The sequence below is a fragment of the Ursus americanus genome, chromosome 2, assembly GCF_024610735.1.
Source record: "Ursus americanus isolate L20-20 chromosome 2, mUrsAme1.1.p, whole genome shotgun sequence".
Classification (NCBI taxonomy): Eukaryota; Metazoa; Chordata; class Mammalia; order Carnivora; family Ursidae; genus Ursus; species Ursus americanus.
The window spans coordinates 103281715-103303691 of NC_142128.1; the positions used below are offsets into that span (position 1 = coordinate 103281715).

Genomic DNA, 21977 nt, shown 5'->3' on the forward strand with positions numbered 1-21977 from the left:
TCACAGAACTAGAACAATAATCCTAAAATTTGTATGGACCCACAAAAGAGCCCAAGTAGCCAAAGTAATCCTGAAAAAGAAAAGCAAAGTTGGCGGGCTTCAAGTTATATTACAAAGCTGTAGTAATCAAAACAGTATGTATGGACTGGCACAAAAAGAGACACATAGATCAATAGAACAGAATAGAAAACCCAGAAATAAACTCATAATTATATGGTCAATTAATCTTTGACAAAGCAGGAAAGAACATCTAATGGGAAAAAGGCCATCTCTTCAGCAAATGGTGCTGGGAAAACTGGACAGCTACATGCAAAAGAATGAAATTGAACCACTTTCTGACACCATGCACAAAAATAAATTCAAAATGGATTAAAGACTTAAATATGAGGCATGAAACCATAAAATCCTAGAAGAGAGCACAGGCAGTAACTTTTTTCTTGCTATGTCCCCTGAGTCAAGGGAAACAAAAGCAAAAATAAACTATCAGGACTACATCAAAACAAACGCTTCTGCCCAGTGAGGGAAACAAGAACAAAACTAAAAGGCAGCTGACGGAATGGGAGAAGATATTTGCAATTGACGTATCTGATAAAGGGCTGGTGTCCAAGATCTACACAGAACTTATAAAACTCAACACCCCAAAAACAAATAATCCAGTTAAGAAATGGGCAGTAGGCATGAATAGACATTTTTCCAAAGAAGACATCCAGATGGCCAACAGACACATGAAAAGATGCTCAACATCACTCATCACCAGGGAAACGCAAATCAAAACCACAATGAGAAACTACACCTCACACCTGTCAGAATGGCTAAAGTCAACAACATAAATAACAAGTGTTGGTGAGGATGTGGAGAAAAAGAAATCCTTATGCACTGCCGGTGGGAATGCAGCCACTGTGGAAAAGAATATGGCGTTTCCTTAAAAAGTTAAAAACAGAAGTACCTTATGATCCCACAATTCACTACCGGGTATTTACCCAAAGAATACAAGAACACTAATTCAAAGGGATATGTGCACCCCTATGTTTATAGCGGCATTATTTACAATAGCCAACATATGGAAGCCACCCAGGGTTCATTAACTGATGAATGGATAAAGATGTCATATGTATGTGTGTGTGTGCGTGTGTGTATAATATTCCATTATATTTTGTATAATAGATTATTATTCAACTGTAAAAAAGAATGAAATCTTGCCATTTGCAATGACATGGATGGAGCTAGAGAGTATAATGCTAAGTGGAATAAGTCAGAGAAAGACAAATGCCATATGATTTCACTCACGTGGAATTTAAGAAACAAAAGAGCATAGGGAAAAAAACGAGAGAGAGATAGACAAATCAAGAAACAGTCTCTTAAATATAGAGTACCATCTGATGGTTATCAGAGGGGAGGTGGGTAGGGGGGGAATGGGCAACGGGGATTCAGGAGTGCACGTGTCATGGTGAGCACTGGGTGATGTATGGAACTACTGAATTACTATATTGTACACCTGAAACTAATGTAATGCTGCATGTTAGCTCACTGGAATTAAAAGAAAAACTTAAAACAAAGAAAAAAAAAAGAGGCCTCAGTGGGGGAAAGGAGTGTCTAGGGTTACCACTAAAAGCGGTGGCATCATTAGATGGCTAGAAGAGCAGAATTTAAGAAGACAGCAGATTAGCCTGAGAGCCCAGAGGATCCAGGACAGAGGGACTGTAGGACAATGATGTAGAGGGTACAGCACCGAATCTTAGAACTGCCTTGGGTTAGGACTGGTAGGCAGGACATGATGGCAGAGACCGTCTGGGTCCCAACAGGGAAAGCTCCCATAGCAAAACTAAATTGGAGCACCTGCATCCTTATGCCACACCTACCCACCCTGAGAGATCTCAGAAGTTGTCCCTAGCCTAAGAGATCCCCCAAAGCTGGAAGCATTGACTAAAATTTTGATTTTTTATACTTAGGAATTTCGCTTCTAGTAATTTTTCCTAATGACATATCTGGACTAGTGTCCAAACATGTACATAAGAGGATATTCACCACCACTTCCTTTATAATAGCAAAAAAATTTAGAAAATGGGTCATTTGTCTCTTCTATTTTTCTATATTTTAAATTTTGTAACAAACTGTAACTTTGATAATCATAAATCAAGAACAAAATCAAAGATGGAAGCAAAGTAATAGAAAATTATTTGGGAAAGCCTTCCTCAGAGCATTTTATTCCTAACATTATAAAATATTGTTTGTAAGAATTAAGTTGGAGATAACCTTTCTGAAATCTCCCCAATGTACCGTCCCTATTAGCAATGTAGTTTCTTTCCTTGCAAGCTTTCAGTTATTGTTGGCCCACGGAAAGAGAAGTCGTGTGTCACCTGGGGAAGGCAGTTCCTGTCAAACAGACAGGGGTGCTGGTAGGAGCTTGGGGAGAGATTAGAGAGAATAAAGCAAGGGTGAAGAGATCACCTTCACACCTGAGAAGAGCCTCGGTTGTCTTACCTGCTGTGTCTCAGCAGTGAGACTTAACCTCCCTCAACATGCAGACACCATGGGTAGTCCAACTTTGTATAATGAGTACTGAAAACTTAGACATGCATATGTCAGGTGCTCAAAATATTTATTATTAAGTGCATGATTAATTAGCCTTGTTTTCATACTTTAATTTTGAAACTTTCAAAGTAAGTTAAAAATTTTAATGAGAATATACTTACAATTGAACCAAAGGGTGAAACTTTTCTCCGAAATCAAGTCTCAATGGGCAGCCATATTTTTTCCAATTATATTTTACTCTCTAGAAAAGGAAAGATGCTTTAGTTATTTTCTCTATTTGGCTGATTGATAAAATTATAGTTTTCTTACCAAGTTTTTAGATGGTTGATTCCTCAGATATGACCTGTGAAAAAGACATTTTTCATTACTTATTTTCTTTCCTTTTTTCAAACTTAAAAATTAAAACCATTACTTTGTTCAGTAAGGAGGTATCACAAAAATTAAATAAGTGTAATTACAAAACACTCCCTCATTGTGTAGAGGTTAAATACACACTTCTAAATAATACATGCATCAAAGAAGAAATCTCGAGAGAAATTTAAAAAGATTTTGAACTAAATGAAAATGAAAATACAACTTATCAAAATTTGTGAGATGCAGCAAAAGCAGTACCTAGAGGTACATTTGTAGCAATGAATGTATATATATTAGAAAAGATTGATGTTAATAGGAATAAATACTAGCTGATTCTAAATTATTGGTACTAATACTTAATACAAAACAGTGCTTATGTTAAAAATATTTCTTACTTTTCAATAACGTAAAAGAAATCATGCTGAAGACAGTCTTTTTTATTAAATCTACAAAAAATAAAACACGATAAAGTTGTAATATCATCATTCCTTATACACTTGCACAGACATTTAATCATTTAACTCAGTGATTCTCAAACTTGAGAGTATCACAGAATCATCACTTAGTGAATTAGAATCCTGGGGTTAATGTGTGGCCTTAGCATTTCTTTTCTTTTTCTTTTTTTAAAGATTTTATTTATTTATTTTAGAGAGATAGAAAGAGCACATGAACAAGAGTGGGGGTAGGAGCAGAGGGAGAGGGAGATTCTCAAGCAGGCTCCATGTTCAGCAGAGAGCCCCATGCAGGGCTCGATCTCATCACCTTGAGATCATGACCTGAGCCAAAATCAAGAGTTGGAGGCTTAACCAACTGAGCCACCCAGGTGCACAATGACCCAAGCATTTCTATTTTTAAAAATAAATGTTTCTGGGGACATCAGAATTTGAAACATACTGATTTGTCTATATTTGATATATGTGAAAAATTCAATGAAAATCCATCAAAATGAAGATAAATTTCTTTGGGCTATTTTATTCCTCATAATTTTTTAAAATAAAAAACACAGTTTTCTAATTGTTATTGAAGACTCAGTTGTGCAGGTAAAGAGCTACTTTAAGGAGGCACATAATTTCTGGTTAGTGTTCAGGAAACATAAGGCTATCGTGGTCTATAAAATGATAAAGCTTTCAGTAAGTTAAATTATACACTTGACCATTTTTGCTGGCTGCTTCCAGTTTAATTCAGAAGGAACCTTGGTTACCACCGTGTTTAGATAGATATTAGAAGTCTAGACCATTTCCCACCCTCAAACCCAAAATAGACCCCATGAGATGGCCTCCATCCTGAACATCTCTCCTGTCACAGGTACCTTGGACCCTATAGGCTTCCTTTCATGACTGTGAAAACCTCAGGCCCACCACAACCTGAATTCAAGATATTAGGGTCCTTTTCAGGGTTCCAGAACTGTGGGTCATTGATTAAGAGGCCTGGAGTAAGGTTCTGAAACCTGTGTTTTTCAAACATGTTCTCCATGTGGGTCTGATGAAGAGCCAGCCTTGACGATTGCAATCTAGACCCTCCCAGAAAGAGACTGATTCAAGCTGCTTTGCATTTCAGTGAAGAAGGAAACCTGCCCCCAGCGGTATCGCGCATGGTGGTACTGGGAATTGATTTTGGTAACGTTGCTTGGAGCAGTTATTCTCAAATTTTAATGCTATTGCTAATGGCCTGGAAAAATTTGTTAAAATAGAGGTTCTGGCTCAGCAGGTATGGGACAAGGCCTGAGATCCCGCATTTCCAGTAAACTCCCAGCGATGCCAGTGCTGGTCCACAGACCATTCTCTAGGAAGCAAGGATGTAGACCATTCCAGAAGCAGGATGCCATGCACTGTATAAATCAGTTAGCCTTTGTGTGTCCTGGAAAAGGAGTTGTGGGAAATGCAAATTCCTTGCTGATTGAAATGGAAAACTTGATTGTCAACCCAGCAACTGATTATTATAATTCTGTACTCAAAAGATTATTAGGACAGCAGGTGAGTAGACATTTATTTTAGATAAGAACAAGTCATTCCATAAGTAGAGCTGGATAAGAGTCACCACTCCCCCACTCACCCCTACTCCTAACCACAGGAGAGGAGTTGCGGTCCATTGCTGTCTCGGGTGTGCACTTCACCTCCATTGAATGGATTGTGCGTGCTGACCTCGACTCTCTCCCATACAGAAGAGAGCCAGCTGTGGCCAGTGGGTGACAAAATCCAGTGTGCTTCATCGTGAGCCACAGTAAGAGCAATAAAAGTCACATGTTGGGGTTCTCCGGAGGAAGCCCTAGTGGTCCTGTGCCGTTTGCTCTAAAAACATTTCCCACGGGTAATGGTGCAGGTTTCTCTGATTGGATGCAAGCAATTCTCAGATGAAAATGACATTATGACTGGTTTTAGGAGGATGGACATTAGACATAAGCGTTTCCCCCTCTTACTTCTCTGGGGATGAGGGCTAGCCTGAAGAGCGAGAGAGGCAACGGTGGTAGATGGAAACAGGATGACTGAAAGGGAATGTGGAGAAAAATGCTGGCAGTAGGGAAAGAGGTTAATCCTTTTTAAGTTAGTATGATTCAGATAAAAGGTTTGACTTGGCAAAAAGTTCAAACCAGTTGGGTTTGGACAAACCATCCATTCAGTTTCTGGACGCCAATATCAGTTCAATTTTCGGATTTCATCATGAATGCGTCAGTCATTAGGCTAATAGGACCACCGGTAATCACCATGTTGTTCACCATTTGTGGGAAAATGTAAAGAGTAAGAGATCAAATGCAAATATACTTGCCCTTTAACAGCAATGAATTTAGTAGAATCACAGCCAACGGCTAATTGGAACACCTGAAATGAAGTAATGTAAGTGGTGAGATGCGTGGTTCTGATTCACATGAGCTAAGATGTTACTACGGCAAAAAGCAATTACATCTTAGATCTGAAATAATAACCTGTTAAATGTAGGGTTTGTTATACTTTTCTGTGCTGTTTTCCTCCTTTCTGATCACATTTTTTTCTGTTGTTGCTTCCTGTTGCCCTTACTGCTCACAAGGCCCAAAGGTTAGTTCTCTGCTTTTTAAAAAATTTTTAATTATTTAAAATTTTTTATTTTATTTTTTAAAGATTTTTTAAATCTATCTGAGAGACAGAAAGTGAGAGAGATCCCAGAGGGAGAGGGAGAAGCAGACTCGCCACTGACTGAGCGGAGAACCTGATGCGGGGCCGGATCCCAGTATCCCGACATCCTGACCTGAGCCAAAGGCAGCCGCCCAACCAACTGAGCCACCCGGTCACCCCAGTTCTCTGCTTTTTGACATCAGTATCTCAGAGAACTCACCCAATCTCATCTTTTGCCATCACCTCCACAACCATAATCACCGACTCTGTTCTTCCAGCTTGCACCTGACTCAGCTACAGCTGTCAGATTTCTATAATACATCTAGCTATTAATTTGACTTCTTTTTAACCAGAGACCCCGTTCTGCCTTGACTAGGATGCCTATTTCTATTTCCACCTGGCTCCAGGACACTTACTCACTGCTGACTACCCCAGGCTTCCTAAGTGGGATCTAGACACTTGCTTTCGGTCTTAAACATGTCCTGTATATTGCATTTCTCCACAAGGTGAATCTGAAAAAATTCAAATACTCCCTACCCCAAAGAAGGACGTGGGGATCAGGAGGGTGGGGATAGAGAGCATGTCCAGACAAGCTTGATGGATTTAAAGAGATATACCTGCTAAACTCAGACCTTTCTGCCTTCATTGGCAAGGCATGCTGCACAGCAGGAGTTAGGGCATTTTATTGCCTGAACTACCTGATCTTGGTCCCAGGACCTGATTTGTTCTGTCAGCAACTCTACCCACAGTCCTTGTTTTCCCATCAGATGTGTTCGGAAGCATGGACCTGCCCTTTATCTTTACTAAACTATGCATATGACACATATCATTGACGGGGGTCCTCAAATCTTTCAGTCAAGACCCACCATCACTTGATCCCTGCTCTTCTGGTGCCCAGTTGACAAAAATCAACAATCACTAGGATTAAAAATCTGAGTTGACCTGCAGGTGGATCTTGAACAGAAACGTGGGTAGAGAGTATGGAAAGAGTGAATCAGGCTGTTTTCTAGGTTACCCACTGCTACAGGGCTGACAGTGTTCTCGGAACTGGATACTTAATTAGAGAAATTCTGACATATAGCCCAAATGAAAACAGTGAGTGCACTGGTCTTCTTTAGTTAATATTATTTCCTGAAGTGTGGAGACAGGGCAGGACGTCTCTTCACTTAGCCCAGAATCAGACAAAGCACATTCCCACTAACTGGACAGAAAACTGAACCGAGACAGGAATTCTAAAGGTCCTCAACACAGAAAGGTGGGTAGATAATGTGTTAGGGTGTAGTCATCTCTCCCTGGGAAAATTCAGGCTGGAAGGAATTACTAAGGCTTCCTGGGGACTGGCTCACTGGGGTGGCTTCACTGCCGTCTGTACAAACTAGGCGCAGAGGGCAGAGAGGGTGGCTGGATTTGAACTGCCCGTGTCTTGGTGGCGTGCGGAGAGGAAGGAGAAGAAACAAACCAAACAAACCGGTAGTATTAGATAGTTACTTTGTGACAGGCACTGTGCTGGGCACTTTAATGAACTCATCTGATACTCTCGACAGAGTAGATAAATACCGGGAGGTAGGAGTTACATTTCCCTTTTAGGGACTGAGGCCCCTGAGACTCAGTATTTAGTAGCTTGCCCCAGGCAGTAGGTGGTGGAGCCTGGATCCAAACTCAGGTTCGATTAACCTGCTTTTGTAATGCCGGGGCTGGGCAGAAGAGCGTGGATGGGATCCCTAAAAAATCTACTGATGAGACAGGAAGAGGGAAGGAGGAAAGCAAGGTGCTTCAGGAAGGTGTCTATATGGAATTAGCAGCTGAAGATGGAGAGCACAGACCGAGGCTGGGGAAGAACTGGCTACGTTGCTGTTTCTTGCTTCCTGGGCAGAAGATGCTGGAGGGGACAGCCCGGTTGGCAGATGGCGGGGAGGAGGGGCTGGTGTGCACCTGCAGGCAGTTTCCTGGGGAAGCAGGGTGTGTGTCAGCAGCCCTCAGGCTCAGCTCACACCTGACTCAGCTCAGGGCACCCTCCAGATTCATGGCACCTTGCCCTGGTGGAAAGAGGCTCCTTGTGCTGGGGTCCTGAAGGGCTGGGACTGGACGTCATGTGCTTTTGAACTCTTCTTGCTGTTAATTCCTTGCTGTGTTATGCCTGGTACATAGTTGTGCTCAGTGCATGCTTACTGATAGGCTGAGAAGGAATAAAGAGAGGGGGCATCCCTCAGAGTAGAACAGACTCAGGAGGGGTGGTGGTGGGGACGGGTCTGTGTTCAGTTTCCTGGCACGTGAGGTTATCTCAACACCCCGCTGCGGTTTCACGGTGCTGTGTTTCCTGAGCGTGTCCTCCTGGAATTCCCTTTCTGTCGGCCCGCCCACCTTCCGCTTACTCTGCCCGGTCTCCGGCCTCGCCCCGCCCCTCCCAGTCGAAGCCGCCCGCTCTCCGGGCTCTCCGGCCGCTGTGGCCTCACACTCCCCTACACGAGCTCGTGTTTGCCCGGGAGGGAAGAGCCGGTCTTGGCATCTTGGAACTCCCGTTACCCAGCACGCAGACTGAAACACGGAAACACGCGGGTACACCATCGAGTCTAGCTTTAACATTTCTTCGAATGAAGAAACGATCCATGTAGACCCGACTGGCCGTCTTCTCGGACAGACCATTTCCCGCTTGAGTTCCCACTTGTTTCCGTTTTCCTTTATCCAGTTTTATCTCCAAAAACGAATCGTTTTCCATTTTTGTGTGCGTTTCTCACCTCGCTTTCGATGGTAAGGCCCCGGAAGGCAGCGCTGTGGTCAGTCCGCAAAGGGCGACAACGCCGTCCCTGCGGCCGGACGAGACGCACGCTGCCCAGGCTGGGGGCGCGGCTGGCCCCCAGCTCTCCGCTTTACCCGAGCCAAGCTGTTGCTCTACCGACGTCACTTACCTTTTGGGCTATCGGACACGTTTTTGAATATTCGCTGGGCCGGAGCTGCACAAGCAGGAGGCCCGTGTTCTGGTCTCTAGGAGAAGGAGAAAGAGCGCGTGGAGGGGACCACAGACTCAGGGAGGAGGCGGGCGCTGAGTCCGCCTGCCCTTGGGGCCCCGCACGTCCCACGGACACCGGCGCGGAGCGGCAGGACGGACTCCAGAGCCCCGGGAGGGGTGCTGGTGGGGACGGCTGCCCGCGTCTGCTAGAGCAGCTGTGCACTGAGGTCACCCTCAGCGCATGGCGGGCGAGTGCAGGGTCGGCCGAGGGGGAACAGAAACCGCATCTACTGACATCCACCCCCCCCCACCCCCCGCCCCAGCCTCGGGCCCTGGCGGGTGGGGCTCCATCCCACGACCCTGAGATCATGACTTGAGCTGAGATCAAGAGTTGGACGCTCAACCGACAGAGCTACTCAGGCGCCCTTCTGTTTTATTTTCTTAACTGCACTTATACCTATTTGCAACTATCTCGTTCATTCATTTGATCACTTGTTTTTGTCTTCTCTCACTAGAGATGTGTCCCATGACGGCAGAACTTTGTCTTACTTGTTAACCATGGGTTTCGAGCACCTACAAAATGCTTGGCATAGAGCGGGTGTTCCAACTCACTTGGAGAAGCAGCAGACTAAAGAAAAATGGACTTTTTTCTAGAAAAACAATGCTATTTTTCCGGAAAACCAGTCAAGTCAGGACATAATGACAGCCGTCGAAATGCCTCAAGGCACAATTCCAGGTCAGTTGCTTCCTCCAGAAATGACATGCTCGAGCCTTACCTATTCCAAGAGTCAAAGATGGTGTTTTCTCTGATTCTACTCATAGTTACAGACCTTCTCATATTAGAGTTCTAGTCTGCCCAAAGATAGTATGCAAAGACTGTGGGATGGGAATGAATGCTAACACATGCTTGAAAATCACTGAATTAAGAAATAGCCCATTTTTCATTTGATGGAATGAGCACTGGGTGTTATATGCAACTGATGAATCACTAAACTATCTCTGAAACTAATACACTATATGTGAATTAATTGATTTTAAATTAAAAAAAAAAAAGAAATAGCCCAGTTTTTGCATCTTCAGTTGGACAAATGGAAACCTCCAGATATGTTTCATTTAATTACAAGGAATATTTTACATTTTTATACAGGATAATAATTTCACATCTAACCAGACACTTAAAGAAATTTGAAATCTAGATATTTAAAATGACATGAGGCCATGCAAGTAAAAGAATATCTACAAATCGATCATCTCAATAGCACATTTCACATCGAATAGGTTCTTTTAAAAGTCGTACTTACTGCAACTTGAAGTAGTCATCCACTGCCTCATAATTTGTATTCTGAAAAAATGTTACTGTCTGGAAAAGAAAATGAACGTTTGTGTAAAACACTAAAACTGGGAATGGGGACATTGAATACTTTCAGGACAGATTTAAACCTTTCTTTAGGTAAGAAAAAGATTATATTTAGCATTTTTTCCAATTTCTTTTTTATCTCAGAAACTCCAATTATGGACATATTAGATTTCCTTTGTTACATTTTTCTTATTTTCTCTGCTAATTGTGTCTTATCAAGTCCTTTTATTTATATTGCTTCTCTCTCCCTCTTCATTTACTTTAGTCTTTGCAATATTCCTATGTTCATTTTTCATTTATGTCCTGATGTGCAGCCAGCTCTCTCCCATTTCCTAATCACCTTGTCTCTGGACCTTTTCATTTCTTCTTTGAGGTTTTTAAATAATTACAGATTGTTGTCAGTAATTTTTGATACTATGAGGAACTATTTGCCTGAACCTTCTTCTCTTATTTTTGAGTAATTAAAAAAAAATCCATTTGCCTTTTTGTATATGTTCCTTGCTATTTTCTTCCATCTGGGGCATGTTTCATCTCAATTTTCAACATTCCAGAAGGTTTCTATCTTTTCAGGATAAAGCCATTTATAGAACATGTGTGATATTAGAGGTAAAAAATTATAAGCATCACATTTTTAAAGCATGATAACTATAGTCATTATATCCCCCAAATTACTTTTTTGGTGGTAGTTCTTTGTTTTAGATAGATAGATAGATAGATACAGACAGACAGACAGACATCTAGATATCTTTAGAGAGATCAGTTTGGTTCTGGCTAATCTGGTGTGATTAGAACAGAGACATTGTGGTTTTAAGACAACCTTTACAAAACATCTTACTTTTGAGACAAGGTTTATTTATTCATATGATAGATGCTAAATGGTATGACACAAAATATACACTCTTCCGTGTAAAGTTGAAGGCTGTAGAGGTTGTTACATTAGCAATAAATCTAGTTCATGTTCAAGGAAAGGAACTAATCGTCAAATTTCCACTTGTGTTCTATTGTACACCATACTTTTTCTTCATATGTAATCATTAAAATAACTTTATAAAGATGTTCTGGCACATAATTAGGCTTGAAGATTTTCATATTTGCCTTTGTGAAATGTAAGCATATTCTCCAAGTTTTGCTTGTCAATTGTCACTTAAGTGGTGCTCAAACTTGGGTCTGTAACTCAACCGTATTATTTTGGATTATCATCACTGAAAATATTTACCCAGTGGAACTATTTAAAAAATATATTTTGTGAATGTGATCATCTGTTAAAAAACCATTTCATTATAAATAATTAAGAAATGATTTGGAGACTTTCATTTCTAGTAGTGGGAGGTAGGTTCTATGGACAAACTTCTGCTCTTATGAACAAGAGAACATATGAGCACTGGGTGTTATATACGATTGATGAATCACTGAACTCTACCTCTGAAACTAACAATACACTATGTGTTAATCAATTGGATGTAAATAAAAACAACAAAACAAAACGAAAGAAACGTATCACAAAACCTACAAACAGCAGCCTTTTAAGAAGTCACCTTAAAAGCACCAAATAACTGACAAGAGAGTAGGGAACTATTAGCCCAAAGACAGGGAAATTGGGAATCTTGAGAATAAAGCAGAATACCAGAGCTCATAGTCTCCTTTTAGCCTAAAGGCACTTGTCAACCTAGTCAGGAGAGGGGGAATTCAAGATAGAGAATCAAATTGGATATCCTCCCTACATTAACCTGTGTTATCAGAAGACTATATTCTCAGAGTAAGAGTAAGTCAGGATTAAATCTGTGCCCTCCTTAACCTGTCAGTGACATCAGTAACTAAGTGATCAGAAAAAGCAAGAAAAGGAAAAGTTTGTCCTAACAATAGGTGGCGATGAGGAGGTTCTTGCATTGCTTCATACCCCAGAATTGTTTTCCTGGAAGACTCAGGGGATTTAAAGAAGTTCAAGGCAGTAGTGCCCCTAGACATGGCCCTGACCGTGGCAAACACAGATCATTTTAAGATCAGGACATATTCTTATTCAACTTCAGGGAATTATAAATACTTTTACAAATGAGGCCCTTGGGTGGTACAGTTGGTTAAGCATCCGACTCTTGGTTTCGGCTCAGGTTATGATCTCAGGGTCCTGAGATGGAGGCCCATGTGGGAAGTAAAAAAAAAAATTTTTTTTTAAATCAGAAGAGACAAATAGAAAATGAATAGTCAAACGGTAGATTTAAACTCAGCCACATAAAAAAATTACATGAATGCACCCAATGAAAAGGCAAAAATGTTCAGATTGGATAAACAAAATCCAACCTAAAAAAAACCTTAAAGACACAGATGGTTAATATAAAAAATATTAAATATTAAAAGAAAAGAAGATACGTTGTGCTAACATTATTCTAAAGAACGTTGGAGTGGCCCTATAAATATCACACAAAGTCGATTTTAGAACAAAAATCATCACTAGAGTAAAAGGAGTCATTCATAGCGATAAAGGAGTTGATTCATCAAAAGGAAATAATAATTCGAAATGATTATGCTGAGTGAAAGAAGGCAGATGAAACAGAGTACATACTGTATGTTTCCGTTTATATAAAATTCTAGAAAAAGCAAACTAATGTATAGTGACAGCAAGCAGATCAGTGGTTGTCTAGTGGTGGGGAATGGAAGGAGGGATGGTTTACAAAGGAGCATGAAGAAACTCTGAGGGGGGACATGGGCATTATCTTGATTGTTGTTATAATTTCATGGGTGTATACATACATCATGTTTTATCAAACATATTAAATATATGCAATTTATTGTATGCCAATTATACACAAATAAAACACTCCAAAAAGACAGTCTTTGAGATGCAAAAAATTCAGTAAGAAAAGGCACACAGCCCTATAGAAAAAGTGACAAAACTTGAATTTCACAGAAGTGGGAATCCAACTAGCCAATGTGGAAGATTGTTTAACCTCATTAATAAGAAGAGGATAGCAAATAACAAAAATAACACACACACATTCGTTGGGCAAAAATTGAGGTTTGACTCTACCAGTTATTGTATAAATACGAAAACCTTAAACTTGGAGATGACACCATGGAAGAACATTTTAATGACTTAGGGATAGGCAAAGGTATCTTAGGACACAAAAAGCAATAGCCATAAATGAAAAATCTTTATCAAAATTTAAAAATTCTACTTATTAAAAGGCACGATTAAGAAAATGAAAGGCAGCGTTCTGGCTCAAGATGTGACTAGGAGGATCCTGAAAGCACCTCCTCCCACGGACACACCAAATGTACAGCTACTTACGGAATGGTGTTCTCAGAAAGAACCCCCAAAATAGCTGAGCAACACCTACACACTAGGTGAACGAGGAAAACAACAACAACAACACATAGAAATAGTGGCTAAGGCATAGCCTCACCACAAGCCCTACCCCCCTCCCCACTGCTGGGAGGGAACTCAAATTCCTGAGATCTCCCCTGTGAGGAGTGAAGGGTTGAACCCATCTGGCACTGCAACTTTTTTTTTTTTTAAGATTTTATTTATTTATTTGACAGAGAGAGAGACAGCTGGCGAGAGAGGAAACACAAGCAGGTGGAGCGGGAGAGGAAGAAGCAGGCTCCTAGCAGAGGAGCCCGATGCGGAGCTCAATCCCAGGACTCTGGGATCATGCCCTGAGCTGAAGGCAGACGCTTAATGACTGAGCCACCCAGGCGCCCCTGGCACTGCAACTTTTAAGACCTTACCTAAGCGACAAGCTCCCCAAACATCTAGCGTTGAATTGCACTACTGGGTATTTACCCCAAAGACACAGACGTAGTGAAGAGAAGGGCCATATGCACCCCAATGTTCATAGCAGCATTGTCCACAATAGCTAAATCGTGGAAGGAGCCGAGATGCCCTTCAACAGATGACTGGATTAAGAAGATGTGGTCCATATATACAATGGAATATTATTCAGTTATCAAAAAGAACAATTTCTCAACGTTTGTTGCATCATGGACGGCACTGGAAGAGATAATGCTAAGTGAAATAAGTCAAGCAGAGAAAGACAATTATCATATGGTTTCTCTCATCTATGGAACATAAGAACTAGGAAGATTGGTAGGAGAAGAAAAGGATAAAGAAAGGGGGGTAATCAGAAGGGGGAATGAAGCATGAGAGACTATGAGAAACAAACTGAGGGCTTCAGAGGGGAGGGGGGTGGGGGAATGGGATAGGCTGGTGATGGGTAGTAAGGCGGGCACGTATTGCATGGTGCACTGGGTGTTATACGCAACTAATGAATCATCGAACTTTACATCGGAAACCAGGGATGTACTGTATGGTGACTAACATAATATAATAAAACAATATTATTATAAAAAAAAGAAGAAAGCCAATGGAGCTTGCCTCCACAAGACCCAGAAGGCTATTTCGAACTGAGAAACAGTTCTTCAAGGGCTCTCATGGGCCGACTCATCCGGCCCAGGGACCAATGCAAAGGGTTGACTGAGAAGTGCCCAGGCTTTCTGTGAGAGAGGCTTATAGGCTTATCAGGCATTGAATTAAACACATCTAGGGAGGAACCTACCAAAATGCTCCAAAGGGGGAGGCCAGTGGTGCCATATTTGTTCTCTCCCCCCCCCTGACTCTGGCCTCTTGTATCTCCCAGAAAGGAGCTTCTACACTCGTCCAGCACCCTGGTTTTTGTGACTGCTGCCCAGGGGACACCTCTAGATCACCTGGCTCTGGTGGCCAGTGGGGCTTGTGCCCGTGAGTCCTATAATGGATGTAATGGATGTAGGGGGAAGTCTCAGCTGGCTATAACCCCAAGGCACAGCGAAGGCAACAGACTCAAACACCCACTCTTTCTATGAAAGATACCTAGTAGCTTATCTTCATAGCTGTGGCCTGAGGGGCAGGCTCCTAATTAAAGGACTATCTAAGAGCCAATTGTAATTCTCTCCAGAGAACTCAGAGCGGAAGCACTATCTTTGCAGTCTTCATCTGCTTTTTTCTAGGTCACTGGTATTTCCCTAAAAGCAGCTTGTGTGCACATCTGGTTCCCTAATTTTTGTGGCTGCTGCCTAAGGGACACCCCTGGATTGCCTGGCGCTGGGGATCAGAGGGGCTTATGTTTGGACCCACAGAACTGTTACAAATGGAGAAACAGTTCTTAACTGATTACCCAGCCCTCCCAGGGTGCAGTGCAGTGATGGTAGACTGAAACACACCCCAAGTCTTTCTGTGAAAGAGGTCTACTAGCTTACTTTTATGGTGGCCTGCGGGGTAGGCTTCTAATTTGACACACATTTAGGGGCTGACTACAATCCTCTGTAGAGATCAGAGAGGCCGGGAGGTACACCATCATTGTGCTTTCCCTCTGCCCTGCCTCAGGTTGTTAGTATCTCTGAGTAAGGAGATTATATACATGTTTGGTTCCCTAGCTTTTGTGTCTACCACTCAAAGAACATGTTCCTTGATGGCATGGCTCTGGGATGGCAGGGCTTGTATTCACAGGTTCAACAGGATTGTAGTGAGCAAACAGCAACTCTTACCCGGCTATTAACCCAGGGCTCAACATTGAGGGAGTAGACAAAAATGTCCATCTCCCAGTCTCCCCAGAAGGAGGTATGTTTGTATCCAATCAGCCCACATCTTGGTGCTAACTGAGATATTCCCCTTTGAGATGCTGACAGGTCTTGGCACACCATCAAATACTGGGAGCCATTAAGAATAAAGTAGGCTGATTGGACAATCACAAAGATTTGAGAGGGCAGGGTTGAATGATAAGGTTCATCTCCTACATGAGCCTACTCCTTCAAGATTGGGAGAGATGACTATTTTATCTACTGCATAGAAACCAGCTGGTTTTTGAAAAGATAAACAAAATTGATAAGCCTGTAGCTAGATGTCCAATTAAAAAAAGGAACTCAAACAAATGAAATCAGTCATAAAAGCGATGTTACAACTGATACTATCAAAAAATGAAGTATCATAAGATACAATTAAATGCCCACAGATCGGCCAACCTAGAAGAAATGGATAAATTTCAAGAAACATATAACCTACCATGACTGAACTGTCGAAGAAATAGAAAATCTGAACAGACTGAATACTAATAAGGAGATTGAACCTGTAATCAAAAACTCCCAACAAACAAAAGGGCAGGACCAGATGGTTTCACTGGAGCATTCTACCAAACACTTAGAAAATAATTAATACCAACCCTCAAACTCCTCCAAAAAATTAAAAAAGGAACACTTCCAAACTCATTTTACAATGCCAGCATTAGCCTGATACTAAAACCAGACAAGGATGCCACAAAGAAAATAAAATTAAAGGCCATGATCCCTGAATGAACATAGATGCAAAAATTCTCAACAAAATTTAGGAAACTGAATTCAACAATACATCAAAAGAAGAAAACACCACAATCAGGTAGGATTTATTCCAAGGATGCAAGGATCAACATTTGCAAATCACTCAATGTGATACATCACAGCAACAAAATGAAGGATAAAAATCATGATCATCTCAGTAGATGCAGAAAAAGCATTTGACAAAATGCAACATCCATTTATAATAAAAACTCTCAACAAAGTGGGTATAGAGGGAACATACGTCAACATAATAAAGGCCATGTATGGCAAGCCCACAGCTAATATCCATACTCAATACAGAAAAGCTGAAAGCTTTTCCTCTTAGATCAGGAACAAGACAAGGATGCCCACTCTCACTACTTTTGTTCAACATAATACTAGAAATCCCATGCAGAGAAATTAGGCAAGAAGAAATAAAAGGCATACAAATTGGAAAATAAGAAGGTAAAACTGTCTCTATTTGCAGATGACATGATCTATATCTACAAGACCAAAAAACAAAACAAAACAAAACAAAACAAAACAAAAAACAAAAAACAAAAACCCACCCCCTAAATATTCTACCAAAAACCTGTTAGAATCAATAAATGAATTAAGTAAAGTTACAGGATACAATATCAATGCACAATAATCTGTTGTGTTTCTTTGTACTAATAATAAACTATCAAAAAGAGAATATAAGAAAGGAACCTAACTTACAATTGTATCAAAAAGAATAAAATACCTAGGAACAAATTTCACCAAGAAGAGAAAGACCTGTATATTAAAAACTTAAGACATTAATGAAAGCAACTGAGGAAGACAAATAAATGGAAAGATATTCCGTACTCATGGATTAAAAGAATTAATACTGGTAAAATATCCACACTACCCAAATCCATATATAGATTTAATGTGAACTGTATCAAAATGCCAATGGCATTTTTCATGGAAATAGAATAAAGAATTCTGAAATTTATATGGAACCACAAGAGAACCAGAATAGCCAAAACAATCCAAGAAGGACAAAGTTGGAGGCATCACCCTACCTGATTTCAAACCATATTACAAAGCTTTGTAAGCAAAACAGTTTGGTATTGGCATAACAACACACACATAACTGTACAGAACAGAGCTCAGAATTAAGCCCATGATGGCTGGTGGCTGGCGGCTGGCGGCTGGTGGCTGGCGGTGTTAGAAACACAAAGGACAGAGATGCACCGGCCCTGGAAGTGAGGGCTGGGATGCCGGGTGTGGGGCACACATCCCGGGACGCTGCAGGGTTGAGCACCACCAACAGAAACAGAGTTAAAGTGGCCAGAACATCAGTGGAGAACGGTCTGCGATCCCTCTGTTCTGAGACAAAGGCTGAGATTCGGCCACTGCTACTCTGACTCTCAGAAGAGGCACAGCAAACCGCCAGGGAAAGCCGCCAGAGAACAAAAGCCTGGAAATACCGGCTCGCAGTGTGCCCATCCCCATACACCCTCGCAGGGGACACGGAGACTCTACCTAAACAGGGTTGCCTGAGTATCGGCGCGGCAGGCCCCTCCCCCAGAAGGCAGGCTGAAAAATCAAGAAGCCCACATTCCCTAAGATCCCTATAAAACAAGGGCGCACGGCCTGGGTCCCAGTCAATAATTTGGGCTCTGGACAATCCCGCAACCTCTCCTCATCAGAATGATGAGAAGAAGAAGTCCCCCCCAGCAAAGAAAAGACAATGAGTCTGTGGCCTCTGCCACAGAACTAATGGATATGCATATGACCAAATTATCAGAAATGGAATTCACAGTAACAATGGTCAAGATGATGTGTAGACTTGAAAAAAGTATTAACGAAAATGTTAATGAGAATATAGAATCTCTAAGGGCGGAAATGAAAGCAAATTTGGCAGAAATTAAAAATTCTATGAGCCAAATGCAGTCAAAACTAGAGGCTCTGACGGCCAGGGTGAATGAGGCAGAAGAACGAATGGGCGAATTGGAGGATGGGTTAGTAGAAGAAAAAACTAAAATAGAATCTGGACTCAAAAAAATCCACGCACAGGAATGTAGGTTACGGGAGATTACTGACTCAATGAAACATTCCAATATCAGAATCATCGGCATCCCCGAGGGGGTGGAGAAAAACAGAGGTGTAGAAGAGATATTTGAACAAATTTGTTCATAGTGCAGTTCGCAAATATTAGATCCAAGGATACAGTATTGAAAGCGGCCAGGGCAAAGAAATTTCTCACGTACCAAGGCAAAGGTATCAGAATTACGTCAGACCTGTCTACACAGACCTGGAATGAGAGAAAACGTTGGGGGGCATTTTTAAAGCTCTTTCAGAGAAAAACATGCAGCCAAGGATCCTCTATCCAGCAAGGCTGTCATTCAGAATTGATGGGGGAAATAAAGACCTTCCAGAATCGCCAGTCATTGACCAATTTCATAACCACAAAACCAGCCCTCCAGGAGATATTAAGGGGGGTTTTATAAAAGTAAAAAGGCCCCAAGAGTGATACAGAACAGAAAGTCACAATCTATAGAAACAAAGACTTTACTGGCAACATGGCATCATTAAAATCATGTCTCTCAATAATCAGTCTCAATGTAAATGGCCTAAATGCTCCCATAACGCCACAGGGTTGCAGATTGGATAAAAAGACATGACCCATCCATTTGCTGTCTACAAGAGACTCATTTTGAACCTAAAGATACATTCAGACTGAAAGTAAAGGGATGGAATACCATCTTTCACGCCAATGGACCTCAAAAGAAAGCTGGGGTAGCAATTCTCATATCAGACAGATTGGATTTTAAACTAAAGACTATAGTTAGAGACACAGAAGGGCACTATATTATTCTTAAAGGATGTATCCAACAAGTGGATATGACAATTATAAATATATATGCCGCCACCAGGGGAGCAGCAAGATACACAAGCCAACTCTTAACCAGAATAAAGAGACATCTAGATAAAAATACGTTAATAGTAGGGGACCTCAACACTCCACTATCAGCAATAGACAAAGCACCGGAGCAGAAAATCGACAAAGAAACAAAAGCTTTGAATGCCATATTCGACGAGTTGGACCTCATAGATATATATAGAACACTACATCCCAGAACCAAAGAATACTCATTCTATTCTAATGCCCATGGAACATTCTCAAGAATAGACCACATTCTGGGACACAAAACAGGTCTCAACCGATACCAAAAGATTGAAATTATCCCCTGCATATTCTCAGACCACAACGCTTTGAAATTGGAACTCAACCACAAGGAAAAATTTGTAAGAAACTCAAACACTTGGAGACTAAGAACCATCCTGGTCAGGAATGATTCGATAAACCAGGAAATCAAAAATCAATTTAAATAATTTATGGAGACCAACGAGAATGAAGACACAACGGTCCAAAACCTATGGGATACTGCAAAGGCAGTCCTATGGGGGAAATACATAGCCATCCAAGCCTCACTCAAAAGAATAGAAAAATCTAAAATGCAGTTTTTATATTCTCACCTCAAGAAGCTGGAACAGCAACAGAGGGACAGGCCTAATCCACTCACGAGGAAGCAGTTGATCAAGATTAGAGCAGAAATCAATGAATTAGAAACCAGAAGTACAGTAGAGCAGATCAACAGGACTAGAAGCTGGTTCTTTGAGAGAATCAATAACATTGACAAACCGCTGGCAAGACTTATCCAAAAGAATAGAGAAAGGACCCAAATTAATAAAATTATGAATGAAAAAGAAGAGGTCACAACCAACACCAATGAAATTGGAAGGATTATTAGAAACTTTTATCAACAGCTATATGCCAATAAATTAAGCAATCTGGAAGAGATGGAGGACTTCCTAGAAACCTATAAACTACCAAGACTGAAACAGGAAGAAATTGATTTTTTAAACAGGCCAATTAATTATGGAGAGATTGAATCAGTGATAAACAACCTTCCAAAAAACAAAATCCAGGCCCGGACAGTTTTCCTGGGGAATTCTACCAAGCATTCAAGAAGAAATAATATCTATTCTCCTAAAGCTATTTCAAAAAATAGAAACAGAAGGAAAGCTACCAAACTCATTCTATGAGGCCAATATTACCTTGATCCCCAAACCAGGCAAAGACCCCATCAAGAAGGAGAATTACAGACCAATTTCCCTAATGAATATGGATGCCAAAATCCTCAACAAGATCCTGGCTAATAGAATCCAACAGTACATTAAAAGGATTATCCATCATGACCAAGTGGGATTCATCCCTGGGATGCAAGCATGGTTCAACATTCGCAAATCGATCAGTGTGATACATCATATCAACAAGAAAAGACTCAGGAACCATATGGTCCTCTCAATTGATGCAGAAAAAGCATTTGACAAAATACAGCATCCTTTCCTGATTAAAACCCTTCAGAGTGTAGAAATAGAGGGTACATTTCTCAATCTCATAAAAGCCATCTATGAAAAGCCTACAGCAAATATTATTCTCTATGGGGAAAAGCTGGAAGCCTTTCCCTTAAGATCAGGAACATGACAAGGATGCCCACTCTCGCCACTATTATTCAACATAGTACTAGAAGTCCTTGCAACAGCAATCAGACAATAAAAAGGGATAAAAGGTATCCAAATCAGCAAAGAAGAAGTCAAAATGTCTCTCTTCGCAGATGACATGATACTCTACATGGAAAACCCAAAAGAATCCACTCCCAGACTATTAGAAGTTATAGAGCAATTCAGTAATGTGGCGGGATACAAAATCAATGCTCAGAAATCACTTGCATTTCTATACACAAATAATAAGACTGAAGAAAGAGAAATTAGGGAATCCATCCCATTTACAATAGCACCAAAAACCATACGTTACCTTGGAATTAACTTAACCAGAGACGTAAAGGACCTATATTCTAGAAACTATAAATCACTCTTGAAAGACACTGAGGAAGACACAAAAAGATGGAAAAATATTCCATGCTTATGGATCAGAAGAATTAACATAGTTAAAATGTCCATGCTACCCAGAGCAATCTACACTTTCAATGCTATCCCGATCAAAATACCGATGACATTTTTCAAAGAACTGGAACAAATAGTCCTTAAATTTGTATGGAATCAGAAAAGGCCCCGAATCACCAAGGAACTGTCGAAAAGGAAAAACAAAGCTGGGGGCATCACAATGCCAGATTTCAAGCTGTACTACAAAGCTGTGATCACAAAGACAGTATGGTACTGGCACAAAAACAGACACATAGACCAATGGAACAGAATAGAGAACCCAGAAATGGACCCTCGGCTCTTTGGGCAACTAATCTTTGATAAAGCAGGAAAAGACATCTGGTGGAAAAAAGACAGTCTCTTCAATAAATGGTGCTGAGAAAATTGGACAGCTACATGT

The 21977-nt window shown here is 41.0% G+C and overlaps 1 protein-coding gene across 1 annotated transcript in view; it reads right to left on the reverse strand.

Annotated features, from left to right (window-relative positions):
- Window positions 1–21977, reverse strand: part of CATSPERE (catsper channel auxiliary subunit epsilon) — a 168768-nt gene that overhangs the window by 26946 nt on the left and 119845 nt on the right. Inside the window, exons 13-18 of the mRNA XM_045796212.2 lie at window positions 10221–10279; window positions 8879–8954; window positions 5650–5702; window positions 3282–3332; window positions 2842–2875; window positions 2694–2773 (exon numbers count right to left, since the gene is read on the reverse strand). Coding sequence (XP_045652168.2) covers window positions 2694–2773; window positions 2842–2875; window positions 3282–3332; window positions 5650–5702; window positions 8879–8954; window positions 10221–10279 — 353 coding nt within the window. The remainder of the gene's footprint in view (window positions 1–2693; window positions 2774–2841; window positions 2876–3281; window positions 3333–5649; window positions 5703–8878; window positions 8955–10220; window positions 10280–21977) is intronic.